Source organism: Erpetoichthys calabaricus, chromosome 18, assembly GCF_900747795.2.
Source record: "Erpetoichthys calabaricus chromosome 18, fErpCal1.3, whole genome shotgun sequence".
NCBI lineage: Eukaryota > Metazoa > Chordata > Cladistia > Polypteriformes > Polypteridae > Erpetoichthys > Erpetoichthys calabaricus.
The window spans coordinates 62,096,508-62,112,358 of record NC_041411.2 but is presented as its reverse complement, the minus strand read 5'-3'; the positions used below and the strand labels follow the sequence as shown (position 1 = coordinate 62,112,358).

The 15,851-nt window shown below is 39.6% G+C and overlaps 1 protein-coding gene across 1 annotated transcript in view; it reads left to right on the top strand.

The window, feature by feature from the left end:
- The first annotated feature begins 373 nt into the window (after window positions 1-373).
- Window positions 374-15,851, top strand: part of tkta (transketolase a) — a 41,566-nt gene continuing 26,088 nt past the window's right edge. The window contains exons 1-2 of the mRNA XM_028825069.2: window positions 374-668; window positions 13,082-13,199. Coding sequence (XP_028680902.1) covers window positions 562-668; window positions 13,082-13,199 — 225 coding nt within the window. The 5' untranslated portion in view covers window positions 374-561. The remainder of the gene's footprint in view (window positions 669-13,081; window positions 13,200-15,851) is intronic.

Sequence of the window (15,851 nt, the reverse complement as noted above, 5' to 3'; positions counted from 1 at the left end):
ACAAACGGCTTTTTAAGATAAACATTTAGCCATAATGGCATCCATTCGAAGTCACGTCCCAAAAGCCAGGCTAACTGCTTACTACTTTTATCTCATTATACTAAGTACCACTCGTTTCATTGCCAATTTTATAAAAGCAGAATAATTACATTTAGGGTTTGAGAAAACGATAAAATACAGCTGTATGCATTACGGCGTCTTCTTTTAACTAACTAGCATTGACTTTAATTGTTTTCACATTTGCCAGTTCTCCTTGCCCGCCAAATCCTAGTGTACCCAGAGTCAAAGACGCCAAATTCCGTCCTCATGGCGACAGGTTGGCTTCGAGTCCGCCCACTCGTCATTTTGAGTCCCACCCTACCGGGATCAGGCAGTGAGCCGTCCGGTGGGAGGTCTCGGGCGAGCTGACTGCGCCTATATGTGCGCGTGTCAGAGGGATTTTCCATTCGTTCTAGACCGTCTGTGCCAGCGACTCTGACAGCTCGCATTTCGCAGGCACCTGCCCCGGCTTACTGGTTGCTTCCTTTTTGCTTAGACGTCTGCATAGTTTCTTCTTCAATCATGGAGCATTATCACAAGCCCGATCAGCAGACTCTGCAGACGCTGAAAGACATCGCCACCCGTCTGCGCATCAATTCCATCAAAGCAACCACGGCAGCGGGCTCGGGGTAAGAGGGCGGCACTGGGGGGACACTAAGAACGGGAGGCGGGACACAAGACTGGCATCGTTTGGGCACCCGAGGAGCATCGATATGCTGCCTCCTGTATCATTGCGCTAGCTTAATTATCTATAGCTCAGACATTTTAGAGTGAAATGCGTTAGAATATGTACCATGGCACGTCACGCGCTTCTCAACCTGGGAAGAGGTCTTAATAATTTCCGGAACATTTCTGTTCGCTCTGCCATGTGTTATGTGACAGCACATCGTCTTTTTCGTGCTTGGGGAAAAAAACCCAGCTAGTTTATGTTTTACGGTGACAGCATCAGCCTCCATCTGATTGTCCACTAGATGTTTGCTTTGAGATTTCCTGCTCAGAATTAGCGACTGGATCGGCGCATACCGTCTTGCACTAGACGCTCATTGCTGTGTCCTTAAACCGAGCGGAGATCTATCAAACAGTTCGCGCGATGGGGCTTGTCGTAGAACCGCGCTGTGCACACGTGCGTGCTGCTGCGATTCAGTGCTTTAAGGACTGCGTTGTGACCGTACACTACTGGAAATGTCACTTGGCCTGGACGGACATATCCGGGTCAGATGCTATTCCCCCTGATCATCTGTGGCTGAAACACTACTCGAAATAAAAGTGACCTGCTAGAAAAGCAGTAGAAAGATGACCAAAAGGCGCTCAAGTCCGTTTCACCATTTCCAATGAACAGGAAGGATTATCTGTAGCGATTGATTGAGCCTGGCGTTGCGAAAGCACAATGTTGGCATGCGATCAAATTCTACACACTGCAGACGGCATGGGGAAGTTTGTAAAAATTCAAAGCCAACTATCTCTTATTTCCTAGCTTTTCGGATTTTGTATAGCTTATAGATGAACGTGCAGTAAGACACTGAAATGGCCGACAGCGTTAACTTGTAAAAGTCGCAGGGCGGCCAGTTTTACACTTGGGTGCTGTTGCGTGTCACCCTGTCTGCCTGGCACAATTAGACTCAAATTTCTGACAGCTTTGCAGTGGCGGCCTGCTGGTACCTGGAGGGGGACACTTGAGGACACGATGCCATTGTGCAGTGGGTGCGATTCAGCAAGCAGAAGCGAGTAAATGATTGAGGGTGGGCATTTATTGTTCACAAGTAAAGATGACTCCTATACCTTCTCTAAAAAAAAAAGACACAAAAAGAAAACACACAACACATTTTAGTGTGAACTTCAAGGAGAAAATACAAAATAAATACCTGTAATAAATAAAGGTGGAAACAAAGCTGATGAGAACAAGAAAAGAGTTTTTAAATAGCGTGGAGGTGCTTGTTATTTGTCTATTGTGTTATTGCTTAATGGTGTACTGTGTTTCTTTAAACTTTTGCAACACTGTAGGTCGTGCCTGTTAAGCAATTCGTGTGCAGGTCCACAGCAGCAGAGCCAGTAACATAAAAGCAATAGAAATGGTGTGAAAGAGTGAAAGAATGTTCAGGGACATTCACGAGGTAATGGACAGGGTCTTTGAGGTACTTCTGACAATATCATCCTAAAATATTCAAACAAAACTGAACTTTACCTGCCATTTTCAAGCAGATCTGATTAAAATATGGAGTTTTTATTCAATTAGGAATATGTCTTATACACACCTAATATTTTCTCTATCTGAAAAAATTCTTTATTTTTCTAGCTGACACAGAAGAAATCTTATTTTTATTCATATTTTGTCCTTGTAAACAAAAATAAATCTTAATCATCACAAGACACTTTATAGAGCATCTAAGTATACCCTTCAAAGCAACAAGATAAAGTGCAATAGAAGATAAATAAAAAGTGTAATACATAGATATTATCAAGCACTAAAAGAAAAAAACTCAGAATAAACACTGAAAAAACCTAATTGGATCTACTTAGTAAAATTATTATACCTTTTTCTATTTAATCGAATTAGGTAGTATTAATATTTAGCAGATGTGGAGATCTAATACTCTAATATTTTGTTATTACAGCAAGTTTTTATTGAAAAAACTAAGTTGTTTGATTTAGTTCGTCAAATTATATTACCTTTTTCCATTCAATTGAACAAATTTGCTCTAATTTTAACCAAATATGTTGTGTGCATTAGCCAGTCACAAAGTAAAAACCACCCAGTCACATCATTGTTAGGCCTATTGTTTTCTTTGTTGAACCAGTCTCCATCCATATAGCAATTCTCTCAATCCAGAAAAGCCAACCAGAGGCCTAACAGCAAAATAACAAATGACATCCAAAAGTGTAATTATGTTCACATCTTCACATGGAGAATGCACGCATGCTTTTGCAATGTACCGTGTGTAATTGATTTGACAGATTATTGAGCACATACAAGCCTAAAGCCATTTTCGTAACTGTACAAATATTTATCAGTTAGAAAGGCATTTTTTATGTACAAAGCCTTGATCTTTGATTGACAGGCACAAATAAGTAGAAGTCCCCAAAACTCTTTCTAATATTTTTACAAAGGAAGGTGGTTCCCTTACGTAAATTCATCATTTTTGCCAAAAAATAAAAAATAACTGAAAAACTGCACAATCTACAAAATATCCAAAATCCCCAAGCTCTCATTTCCCAATTGGAAAATGTTAAAAAAAATCACCTGATTGGGGGAACCTGTCCCATGGCAACTTTGCTGTGTGACGTTGTAGTGCAAATAATGATGATATGGCTATGAAACTGATGTAATTTGCTTGAACATAAATGAACAGAGTCACTATGACATCTAGGGGATTAATAAAGTATATCAAATCAAAATAAAAATATGATAAAATTATGTCAGTTCAGTCTTATTTGGAACAGATTTGTAGAGATTACAAACTCGTTCATTTCCATTTGAATCAAATTAACGATGCTGTGTAACAACACATTTTTCCAAACAATATGCTTAAAAGTTAAAAACATGTTAAAATGGGCCAAAGTCAACATAAGGTAATTGGGCAATGGAAATTATTTGTGGGATTGATGCTGGTGTTTAAAGTAATGAAATCCATTACTTTAACTCATTTTTGCATAAATTATACTTGTGCATGTCACACCACAAAAAATATGATTCAGCTCTTTTTGAAACAGATATGTAAAGTCTTAAAATGTGCCAATTTTCAGCAAAGTCAATTTAAATTAGCTGTGTAACAGCAACATACCCCAAGAATAATTTTTTTGAGTATACATACCTGTAGAAGTAGAGGATAGCACAGGAGCTTTACCATCCATGCCGTGCATACAGAAGAGCTGGATAATAAAACAACAATATTGCCAATTTAAGATACAAAGGAGAAAAGGGTGCCATTTCAACACAAAGACTGACAAAGCCTCCTGGGAAGACTTAGGCAGTGACAGCACGTGCTCAAAAAATAAATTAATGAATTGTATCAGTTAGGCCACACATTTCCATTCAATCAAAGAGTGTTCATCTGACACATACAGACAGCTTTACATCAGCATACAGTACAATTGTTGATAGAACTAAATTCAAACATATCCACTCATTTGTTTTCACTTTTTTATGGTTGTTAGCCTAACCATATTTATTTTGTTTTAACTTGAAGGAGTTCATTAATCCATGCTTAGATGACTGCACAAACAGTTAAGAATATTGAAGACATTCACCTTTTTATTTGGATGATTGCACTTTTTGTGTAATCTGTATATTAGTAATAATAATTACTTTATATATATATATATATATATATATATATACAGTGGAACCTCGAGATACGAGCACCTCTGTATACGAGAAATTCAAAATACGAGGAAAGTATGAGTGAAAAATTCAGCTCTAAATACGAGCATTGGCTCGCGTAACGAGCCACGAGCCAGGCTGTGGGTATAGCTCGCGGCTTAGCAAGGGGGCGTGGTAGCAGTTGCGAGCCGCGATCTGCGGTGTCTGCGTTTCTCACTTAAGTGCACAGGTGGGAAACTGCCCACATCCATGATTGTTCCTGTGGCTGATGGGCTGCAGCTGCCATGTCCTCCCCGCATATATAGAGAAGCGCGAGCCGGTTAAGGGGGAGAAAAAGTAAAAGAAAAGAGAGAGAGAGAGCAGGCAGGCAGGCAGGCGAGTGCAGGCTCGCGTGTAGCTGAACAGGCGAGCCAAACAGCTGAAGCAGGACGGTGTAGAGAAGGTCAGCTGCATTAAGAGTGTCTCACCTGTTGCAGAGCCCGCAGGTGAGACGCTAACAGAGAAGAAGCACCGGCGATTGTCATCTGTTTTTTAAAGACGGCATCCTTTTGACGTTTTAACCTCGTGTTAAAGGATTGTTATTCTTGTGTATTTTAAACCTCCACTTCACAACTGTTTTAAGGATTATTTATTTAAAGATTTATTGAATGCTCTACTGCACTTTGGACACCTGTTTTGATTCTTTTAATAATCAGTTATATTATTTACCAGTGTTATTTATTAAAGGTAGACTACAGTATATATAATTTATCAGTGTTATTTGTTAGGAAAATTGATTTTTATGTTAATATATTTGGGGTGCAGAACGGATTAACTGGATTTCCATTATTTTCAATGGGGAAGTTTGTTCTAGATACGAGAAATTCGCTATACAAGCTCAGTCCTGGAACGAATTAAACTCGTATCTAGAGGTTCCACTGTATATATATATATATATATATATATATATATATATATATATATATATATATATATATATATACAGTGGAACCTCAGTTTACGAACGTCTCGGTATACGTAAAACTCGGTTTACGACCAAAAAGTTCGCCAAACTTTTGCCTCGGTTCACGACCAAACACTCGGTTTACGAACAAGCCAGGTTCCCTTTCGGTTTGTTGATGTTCATTCTCTCCCTGTGCATTTCCTGTGCAGCGAGCGAGAGAGAGCACGCGCATGCGCACACGCACACACACACACACACAGAGGCAGCGCAAGAGACAGAGGGCTGTACACACACACACACACAGGAACACGCGCGAGAGAGGCGTGTGCGCACACACACAGGAGCGCTCTAGACAGACACACTGTGAGCTGCAAAGCTGATCGCACCCCCAGAGAATACAGACGCCCCTGGGAAAACCCCTAAGAAACATGGACAGACTACCTTCACATTCCTCCTTTCCCTTCTTGCCGGCTCTGTCGCGTAATATGCCTCTCATGCGGTGCTCCGCCTTCTTAAAAAGCCTGCACGGGCTTCTTTCAGTTTGTTAAATTGGTTGCTTGCTTCTCCTTCTTTCTCTCTCAGACAATCTGTGCTCCTGGCGGAGCTGTCATCTCTGACTTGTCATGGAGCACGTTTAAACTGTTGAAAAGAGACAAATGTTTGTTTGCAGTGCTTTGAATAAAGTTCCTTTTTTTCTACAACCTCCTGTGTCTCTGTGCAAATCTGTGACCCAAGCGTGACAATACACACAGGCGCTCCAGGCTCGCAAAAGAGAGACGCACACACACACACACAGGCTGGGGGGGGTAGGAGAGAGACGCGCACACACACAGGAGCGCTCCAGGCTCGCAAAAGAGAGACGCACGCACACACACACAGCGATTGAGGGACGCATAAGTTAGAGAAGGCTTGTTTTTGTTTTCAGTTATGTTTCCGGTGATCGGTTCGTAGCCTGCATTGTTGCAATGTTACTTTTCTTGGTGGTTTATTAAATTACGAATTTTTCAAATGTTCCTTTTTTTCCCTGTGCTTAAAACTCATTAAAAAAAGTGTTTTTAGCGAGAGCGGTTCCTAGCACTATAGCGCGAACTATTGCAGTGTTAGTTTTCTCTGTTGTTAAAGGTTTTCTCAGTGTTATTCAATGTTTTTACATTTAGTTTACCATTACGCTGTGCATTCTATGGTATAATTAACTATATTTGTGCTTAAAAACTAAAAAATATATATATTTACATACAGTTTCTACGGTCTGGAACGGATTAATTGTATTTACATACAATCCTATGGAAGAAATTGCTTCGGTTCACGACCAACTCGGTTTACGACCAGAGTTGTGGAACGAATTATGGTCGTAAACCGAGGTTCCACTGTATATATATTTGCTGTCAAATGAACGAACCACATGCCGTGGCGCAACGTTAGGGGCTTCGCCTCTAGCACTGACGTCCAAGGTTCGATTCCCGAGAGGGAGTGCAGTGAGTGTGTACGCCTGATGAGCCCAGAATTAGGACGAAACACGTGTCGCGTACTCTTTGCATTATTTGACAGTAAACTATTTCAACCATATATATATATATATATATATATATATATATATATATATATATATATATATAGTATATAGCACCTTATCATACATTTACATGCAACTCAGCGTGCTTTCCTTAGATTAATCAACAAAAAACAAAGATAAGCCACATTCACTTGGATTATTATAATTAATGCTATGATTATTTCTAATAAATGTAAGTATACTAAATACAAAATCAACCAGGTATTGTTAAGTAAAATGTAACCACTAAAGTGCAAAACAAACCACCACCCTTATCATAGATAGATAGATAGATAGATAGATAGATAGATAGATAGATAGATAGATAGATAGATAGATAGATAGATAGATAGATAGATACTTTATTAATCCCCAAGGGGAAATTCACATACTCCAGATAAAAGAAAAGATAAAAAAGCAAATAAAACAGTCCATAGCTGTTTCGGTTGAATTAGGATGTAGATGGAGTTTTTTGTTTGATTCCTGGATGTGATTGGTTGACCAGATGACATGGAGGAGAGAGGGAGAGAGAGAGGTTAACAGCAGGCACTGATACAGCGCATTGCCGCACCCACCACATGACACATCAATTCAGGATCCCAGATTAGGACCCGAATGAAGCGGAGAGGAAAACAAAAAACTCCTACGATGGGCCATAGGAGAAAAATAAACCCCTGGATGTCTATAGTGGCTAGACAGAAGCGAGCAAATCATATAGTTAGGTCTGATGGTAATCAGTCTCTACATCATAGAATTATCTGAATGACCTACTGTAGGCCAGCTGGTCGCCCACCCTCCAAAGTTTTTTGAAATGTTCCACAGATTTATCCTGGCATGTTTTTGTTGGTAAATTATTCCAGATATTAGGTCCATAAGGACAGAAAGTTGCCTCATCAGTTCTTTTATGGTTAGATCTTGCAATAACGAGTAAACCAGAATTTGCAGATCTAAGATTACAATTTGGTACATAAGGAAACAGGTATTTAAAGATGTAGATAGGGGCAAGGTTGTTTAAAGCCTTATATACAAGTAGAAGTATTTTAAAATAGATTCTAAAGGACTCTGGCAGCCAGTGTAAAGATATTAATATTGAGGATGTATGCACATATTTTTTCCTTTTGGTTAAAATGCTTGCTGCTGCATTCTGGACAAGCTGTAGCCGATTTATTTCCTTCTTGGTTAGTCCTGATAGGAGAACATTGCAGTAATTTATTCCGCTAAATATAAACGCATGTATTAATTTTTCAGCATCTTTAAATGTTATAAGAGATCGCACTCTTGCAATGTTCCTTAGATAGAAGAAAACAGTCTTGGTAATATTATTAATATGAAATCTGAAATGAAGGTCAGAGGCAATAATAACTCCTAAATTCTTGACCTCTGGTTTGATTCACAGCCCAGATGATTAATTCTATTTCTGATTCTCATTTTGTTTATTGCTGCCAATAACCCAACAATTCTGTTTGTTCCTTGCTTAGTTTAAGGAAATTCATACTCATCCATTCTGTTATACTAGTAAGGCAGTGGATTAAAAGGTTTAGAACCTCTGGGTCATCAGGCACAATGGATAAATAGAGCTGTGTGTCATCAGCATAGCTATGGTAATTTCTATTATATTTTGAAATTATCTGGCCTAACGGAAGTATGTAAAGTGAATATAATAATGGTTCCAAAATTGATCCCTGTGGTAGACTATATAGAATATCATGTGTTTTTGATGCACAATCATAATAACTGACAAAGCATTTCCTTCCAGTTATATATGATCTAAACCAGACTAAGGCAGTACTCGATAGCCCTACCCACTTAAAACATTTAAGCTACAATTTTATTTGTTTGTGAAATATGTTACGTACACAACAGGTAACCGAATACACGAAAAGCCTAAGTAAAGTAAATATAAAAAACTCAGCAGTATCTGGTAGATTAATTTATGATATTTACTTTTGTGTCAAAAGGTCAGTTTTCATTTATTGCTCCATTACACACATCTCCCACTGAAGAAATAATGACACATTCATGTGGCACTATATGCATAAAACAGTGCAATAACAAAGTCGGGCAGTAATACCTCCAGCTAATTTACACATAAAAACGTCATTTAAGAAGTGATTATCATTTTCAGGGTCACAGCTTCGCCTGTCAGTTACGAGAGGTTTCTGCGGTAGAAAAAAAAAATGAACATTTTATTGGTAGCGAAAAGTCCCGCCTACTGTGCATCCTAAAACAGTGAATGGTGAAATTCTTTGTCAATCAGTTACCGCCCAGTTACGGGTTTAAGAGACGGTTTCTACAGGGTGGGCCATTTATATGGATACACCTTAATAAAATGGGAATGGTTGGTGATATTAACTTCCTGTTTGTGGCACATTAGTATATGTGAGGGGGGAAACTTTTCAAGATGGGTGGTGACCATGGTGGCCATTTTGAAGTCGGCCATTTTGGATCCAACTTTTGTTTTTTCAATAGGAAGAGGGTCATGTGACACATCAAACTTATTGGGAATTTCACAAGAAAAACAATGGTGTGCTTGGTTTTAACGTAACTTTATTCTTTCATGAGTTATTTACAAGTTTCTGACCACTTATAAAATGTGTTCAATGTGCTGCCCATTGTGTTGGATTGTCAATGCAACCCTCTTCTCCCACTCTTCACACACTGATAGCAACACCGCAGGAGAAATGCTAGCACAAGCTTCCAGTATCCGTAGTTTCAGGTGCTGCACATCTCGTATCTTCACAGCATAGACAATTGCCTTCAGATGACCCCAAAGATAAAAGTCTAAGGGGGTCAGATCGGGAGACCTTGGGGGCCATTCAACTGGCCCACGACGACCAATCCACTTTCCAGGAAACTGTTCATCTAGGAATGCTCGGACCTGACACATTGAACACATTTTATAAGTGGTCAGAAACTTGTAAATAACTCATGAAAGAATAAAGTTACGTTAAAACCAAGCACACCATTGTTTTTCTTGTGAAATTCTCAATAAGGTTGATGTGTCACATGACCCTCTTCCTATTGAAAAAACAAAAGTTGGATCCAAAATGGCCGACTTCAAAATGGCCACCATGGTCACCACCCATCTTGAAAAGTTTCCCCCCTCACATATACTAATGTGCCACAAACAGGAAGTTAATATCACCAACCATTCCCATTTTATTATTTATATATATTTTTAATATTTTTTATTTTATTAATTTTCATTGTAATCATTCCATACAAACAGATCAATTTATAACCCAACAAATTTGAAAACAAATCAAACCCCACCCCTGAGAAGGAGAGCTTAGCTAAAGGAAAATTTCTTTAAGCTTTTTAATAAGGCAACATTAGACAAAAGAAGGGGAGAAGTAAATATCTATATAAATAAGAGATGGAGAAGGGAGTTAAATGCAATAATAGTTATTATTAAGGTGTATCCATATAAATGGCCCACCCTGTAGATACAGTGAGAGAGGACATGCAGGTGATGGGTGTGACAGAGCAAGATGTAGAGGACAGGAAGGTATGGAACAGGATGACCCGCTGTGGCGACCCCTAAAGGGATCAGCCGAAAGAAGAAGAAGTGAACGGACGCCGAAAAGAACGAAGAAGAAGTGACACCCTGCAAATTCATCGTTTAACAAACTGATCTGCAGATGAGAGAAGAGGCACACGTCGCCCAAAATACGTGTCCATAGTAAAGATGAATGCCGTATTTGTAAGTTATGTGAAAAATAGCTGCACCTTTGAATCACAGATGAACAATCTCTGAAAACCACTACTGTACACCTACTTTGCACGTGCACTTTGTGTACACATTCCATGTACACGCCTGTATACAGTACATAACAACATTGAATTTACCGAAATATCCTAAAATTAATTAATGTAAGATAAGTGCTTTAAACGACCGAAAAGAGTTTGGGAAGAGTTGAACTAACTGTAGTATTTCCGTTTGGCCACACTTGTCTGCAGGAGTTGTTCAGATTTATATGCTGGGCGCCGACTCAGAGGGTTGGACAAGGAACAAACTTTTTCACCCGGGTACTGAGGTCTTCTTTTCTACCCCAAAAGTGACCGTTTAAATTAGTTATTAAAAATTGACCCGGTATGTGCCAGGGTGGATGTGTATTGAAGTAATGCACTTTGTAAAAATTATTTAATTGTAGCTCAGGCCATTTGGAATTGTTATACTGTACTGTTCAGGGAACGAGTAAATAAAGTTTAATTTTTGAAACTAATAATTAGTTTGTAATTTTATTTAAAAGAATGAAACCTAATATCTTACATAATCAAAGAACAGTGAGCAATTACAAAATCAGCATTGGAAGGATGAAGTGCGGCACTGTTATTATTCCCAGACGTGCATATTATTCCAGTAGAGGGTCACTGGGAACAGGAGACCATCCTGGCAGCATCAGACACAAGGCTGGAACCCACTGTAGAGGGAGCAACAGCTCATCACACTCCTTTGGGAGGTGGATAGAATACAGCATAATGCAGCGAAACCCTCATGAAAGTGGGCAGAAGGTGCAAACTCTGGATAGACATTGAGTAGGCTCAGAGTCGCACTCAAGTCACCTGGAGCTGGGAGTCCGTACTGCTGACCATTGTGCTGCACCCTCATATAGACAGTCAGCCGAATTCTTGCATTCTTTTCTTCATAGACAAATAAAGGAGGGACAATTTGGAAATTGTAGGAATGTATTATATGATACTAAAATAACACACAAATGTTTAAACTAACACCAAATCTTGAATTGTAAAATAAAATGAAATATGTGAATTTAGCACTGTTTATTTTACTCTGTTTATTCCTGGATGCCAGAGATCAAGTGTGCTGTGTTTCTAAGAGCTACTAGGGGGCGCTATTGCTAAGCTGGGTGCAGGTCATTTGTGGTAATTACTAAAACTCCCATGAACCTCTAAGAGATGAAGGCAAGTGAAAGATGCAGGAGTTTCCCAGTAAGAGGAGTCACGACTGAGAGTGTACAGAGGTACAAAGTGTGACTATGTACTTTAAATGCTGCTTTTTTCTTTGTCTGTTAACATTTCCTTATGTTTTTCAATACTCCAGTCCGGATGTCCAAAGTCAAATTCCCAGTTCCACTTTGGGTTTTATACTTCATGGGACTTACATAGTTCCCTTTGCCTGACTTTCAATCTTCCTGCACTTTGAGTTCTGGATGCTTAGTGCCCATCACTTCAGCTTCTCCCTGTGGTTGTACTTTGCCTAAACTAAATGTTTATATGGTGCTTTTCTATGGGAACGACTTACTATGGGTGTGATGTGGAGAACTGTGTTCCTCAGAAGATGTACTTTCTTCTCTCTGGCTGCTGTTAATGTTTTCCTAACTGATGTCTTCTTGCAGGTGTATAAATATTCATGCGGGAAAAAGGAAAAGGAGAAGCAGGAGGAGGACAAAGATATCTGTAAAAAAAAAAAAGCATGCTGCGTGCCCCCTAACCCGCTAACCAGTGATATGTGAATCTTATTTAGTGACTTGTGTGACTAAGAGCGAGAAGTCTAATGTGCATGACCAAAGAGATACGCGATACGTGGATTGCCTCTGAAGAAGTGAATTCTAATCAGCATGGAGAAAGAGGCTTGATTGTGCTCTGAATTTTCATTCCAACAGTTTCCCTCACTCAGGTTGCATTTTAGTCCTGAGAGGTCCAAGAATAAAATCACAGGGTCCAAAGATCCCTGTGAATGGAGACTCCTTCAGTGCATGCTGGGCTTAAATAACATAACTGTGGTGGGGGTGGCAACAGCCATTTTAGGATAGTGTATTTCAGTCATTAGGGTGGATGGGTTTGGCTCCTAGTCTTGTGTTTCTATAAGAGCTGGGCCCTCAAGGATATGTTGGGGTCCTAGTGTACTATATCAACACAGATAGCTGACTGAAGAAGGGATATTTGTAGCGTGGAGGTCTGTGTGATTGTTTGAAGTCACAGTTTGAAAATGCCCAAGAGGCTGCACTAGGACAGTCCACAGTTGGCACTGGTAGACAAGATTACATTCTTATTTTTCATGGTGCCAAAGGGTATTTTGCCTGTTGGTCAGACATACAAGTAAGAATTTTACTGTACCCTGTACAAGTGACAATACTACACCTACTACTACTAATAGTATTTACTTCAGTCTGTTTTAGCAGACATGCAGCTCCCTGGCTGAAGTGAGGTGGGCGACGAGATTACTGCTCACAACTCTAATGCATTTTTTTTGCCTCTTTCCTCACAGCCACCCAACTTCATGCTGCAGTATGGCAGAGATCATGTCTGTAGTTTTCTTCCACACCATGAAGTATAAGACTCTGGAGCCCCGGCACCCGTGTAATGACCGCTTTGTGCTGTCTAAGGTAAGGCACAGCAAAGCCATTAATTAACCCTGCTTCACTGCCAGATGTCAGGTGAACGCTGACCAAATTTGCCCACAGATTCGGAGATCATGCAACACAGAACTCCAGCATTGGGTTTCTGCAATGTAACACACCACACCTCTGAGCATGGCTGTGTATTATTAGTGAGTGCTAGTCATACGTGTATTATTGTCTGTCCTGGCATTTTGACACTTGAGAAATCCATTTCTTCCATTACTTTCATGTTTTATATTTAAATGAATATTTCACCTAAAAATTATTTTTTATATGTTACTTATACCCATGTACTTTGTAGTGGTGGCTGAGAAGAAATTCTGATCTCATATTTTCATACAGAATGTAGAAAAAGGAGTTTATTCCATAACAGAACTCAGTAGTGGCCAGTGCTGTACAATGGCAAATGATGTGAAAAATGTCCATGGGGAGAAAGGAAACAAAATCTGACCTCATGTCACATAATCCACATGTCTATTAGCCAGCCCTTTGCTTCAAACGTACAACATGAATGCTTTTTTTGCTAAAATATTGCTAAGTAGCTACTTCTGTAATTATCTGTGCATACAAAAACAGGAAAGGCAAAGCCTCATGGGACTGACTTCTGACTTGAAGACCAGCCTCTCCCCATCATTCATTAGTCAAGAGTTCTGTCTTCAATTTTAAACATCCTTTCTTTGAGTCTTTTGGATTTCCTGTTTATGTATGCACTGATAATTGTGGAAGTAGTTATTTAACAGTATTTTAGCAAAGAAAGCATTCCATTTGCACTTTTTGAGCATACACCTGGATAACTGATATGGTGATTATACAAGATGAGAAGATTTTTTCCATGGACGTTTTTCATATTGCTTGCTGTTGTACAGCACTGGTCACCATTGAGTTTTGCTTTGTGATAAACTTCTTTTTCTCCATTATGCATAAAAACATGAGATTAAAAATTTTCCACTACAAAGTACACGGGGTAAGTTACTTATAAATAAAACATCATTTTTGAGTGGAGTATTCCTTTAAACGTTGATATTTATTAAAATACTAGACAAAGAGCCCATTTCGACAACGTTAGATGAAACGGGCACGAGTTTGTGTCAGCAGTGTATGAAGAACAAATGATAAGTAACAAAAAAGTTGTTTTGTTATGATTGTAGTCCGCTTTACTCATTACTGTACAGGCTTGTACTGTTAGTTGATGAATTTTCCAGGCCTATAGTATAATATTGAATGATGAGTGTTCCAGTACAATATGGAATAGTAATAAGTATCAACACCACAAACCTGATATAGGTGTATTGAATGAATGCGGAATTGAATCAGAATGCGTAATTAGGCCTCGAGCTTTAATCGAAGTTGCCTTTCTCTTTGAATTTTTGCGGCCGTAAATCCCCCGCCTGCCGTGATGTTGTAGTTGGATGTCGGTCTCGTAAGGTTTTTCGGGCAGCTGCACAGAAGGCAACTGCGCATTCGGCTTCGGACGTGCGCAGAAGGCGATTGTGCATTCGGCTTCGGATGGATGTGAGTGAGTGAGTGAGTGAGTGAGTGAGGAGGCAGGCGGATTATGTATTAAGATTAGTTTTCTTTATTTTTGTGAGGCCATTTTGAAGGTCACATGACCTCAACCATCACAACGATGACATAATGGAAGTTACACTATGTGTTATCCCTCAGTGGATGCAAAAGCACTTGACCATCATAGTAATATTTAGCGTTATTCCAAGTAGGCCATGGCAGGAGGATTTTGTGCTCTAGTTATGACCCATGTCAGATCTGACTTTTGATTTTGCCTTGCCCTTTGAGTTCTAGTTACACATTTTTGTTTTGGCCCTTGTGGTGTTCAGAGCCTAGCTTGCATATAGACTAAGAATTCTCATTCATCAATCATCACCTGTTTTTTAGTGGCCACAATAATACTTGGGCACTCTGTGTCCACAACTAGGCTAGCTGAACATACAGTATCTTGCTGGATGCGCAGATCAGGGCGAACTGAGAAAAAGCAGGTATGGCAAAGTGGAAGGTAAACATTGTTTTATTATTTAAGTTTACAATTTGTTAACAGTAATCAAAAAGCAAGGCAGGAGGTATAGGACAAAGTGGACATTGCCCATTTTGCCTGGCTTTTAGTGGCACTGTAGGCCTATTAAGATAGCAGCTTTAATAGGGATGCAGAAATCCAACTGTATCCCACCTGCATTCCAGAGTGAACATACTTTTAGCAATGCAGTGTGCAAACACCCGTGAGGAGACTAAATCATTTTATCAAGCGAAGGGGTGGGTTCCCTCTTGCTGATTTCAGCACGCATACACTTGATCGTTTCATTGAGCCTCAGTGATTTTACACACATGGACAGTGGATCAGTTCATTGGGTGGAGGGGGGTATGGGGGGTTGAGGTTAAGTGGAAGGGAGTATGGATTTAGTAAAAAGGGCCCTTGCTATTACTATGCCATGGGTGTACACCTAGAATGTCCTGATGGATGATCTTCCCATGCTTCTGCCTCTTTGGGAAAGCTAAATGCTTGACAAGCCACTCTCTTTTGGTGAGAAAAAACTTACTCATTCTTGGTGGAACAAAAAGCTTGCAAACCCTTATTGGACTGGAAGCTCATCTCCATTGAGACTTGAAGCAGGATACCCTGAACAA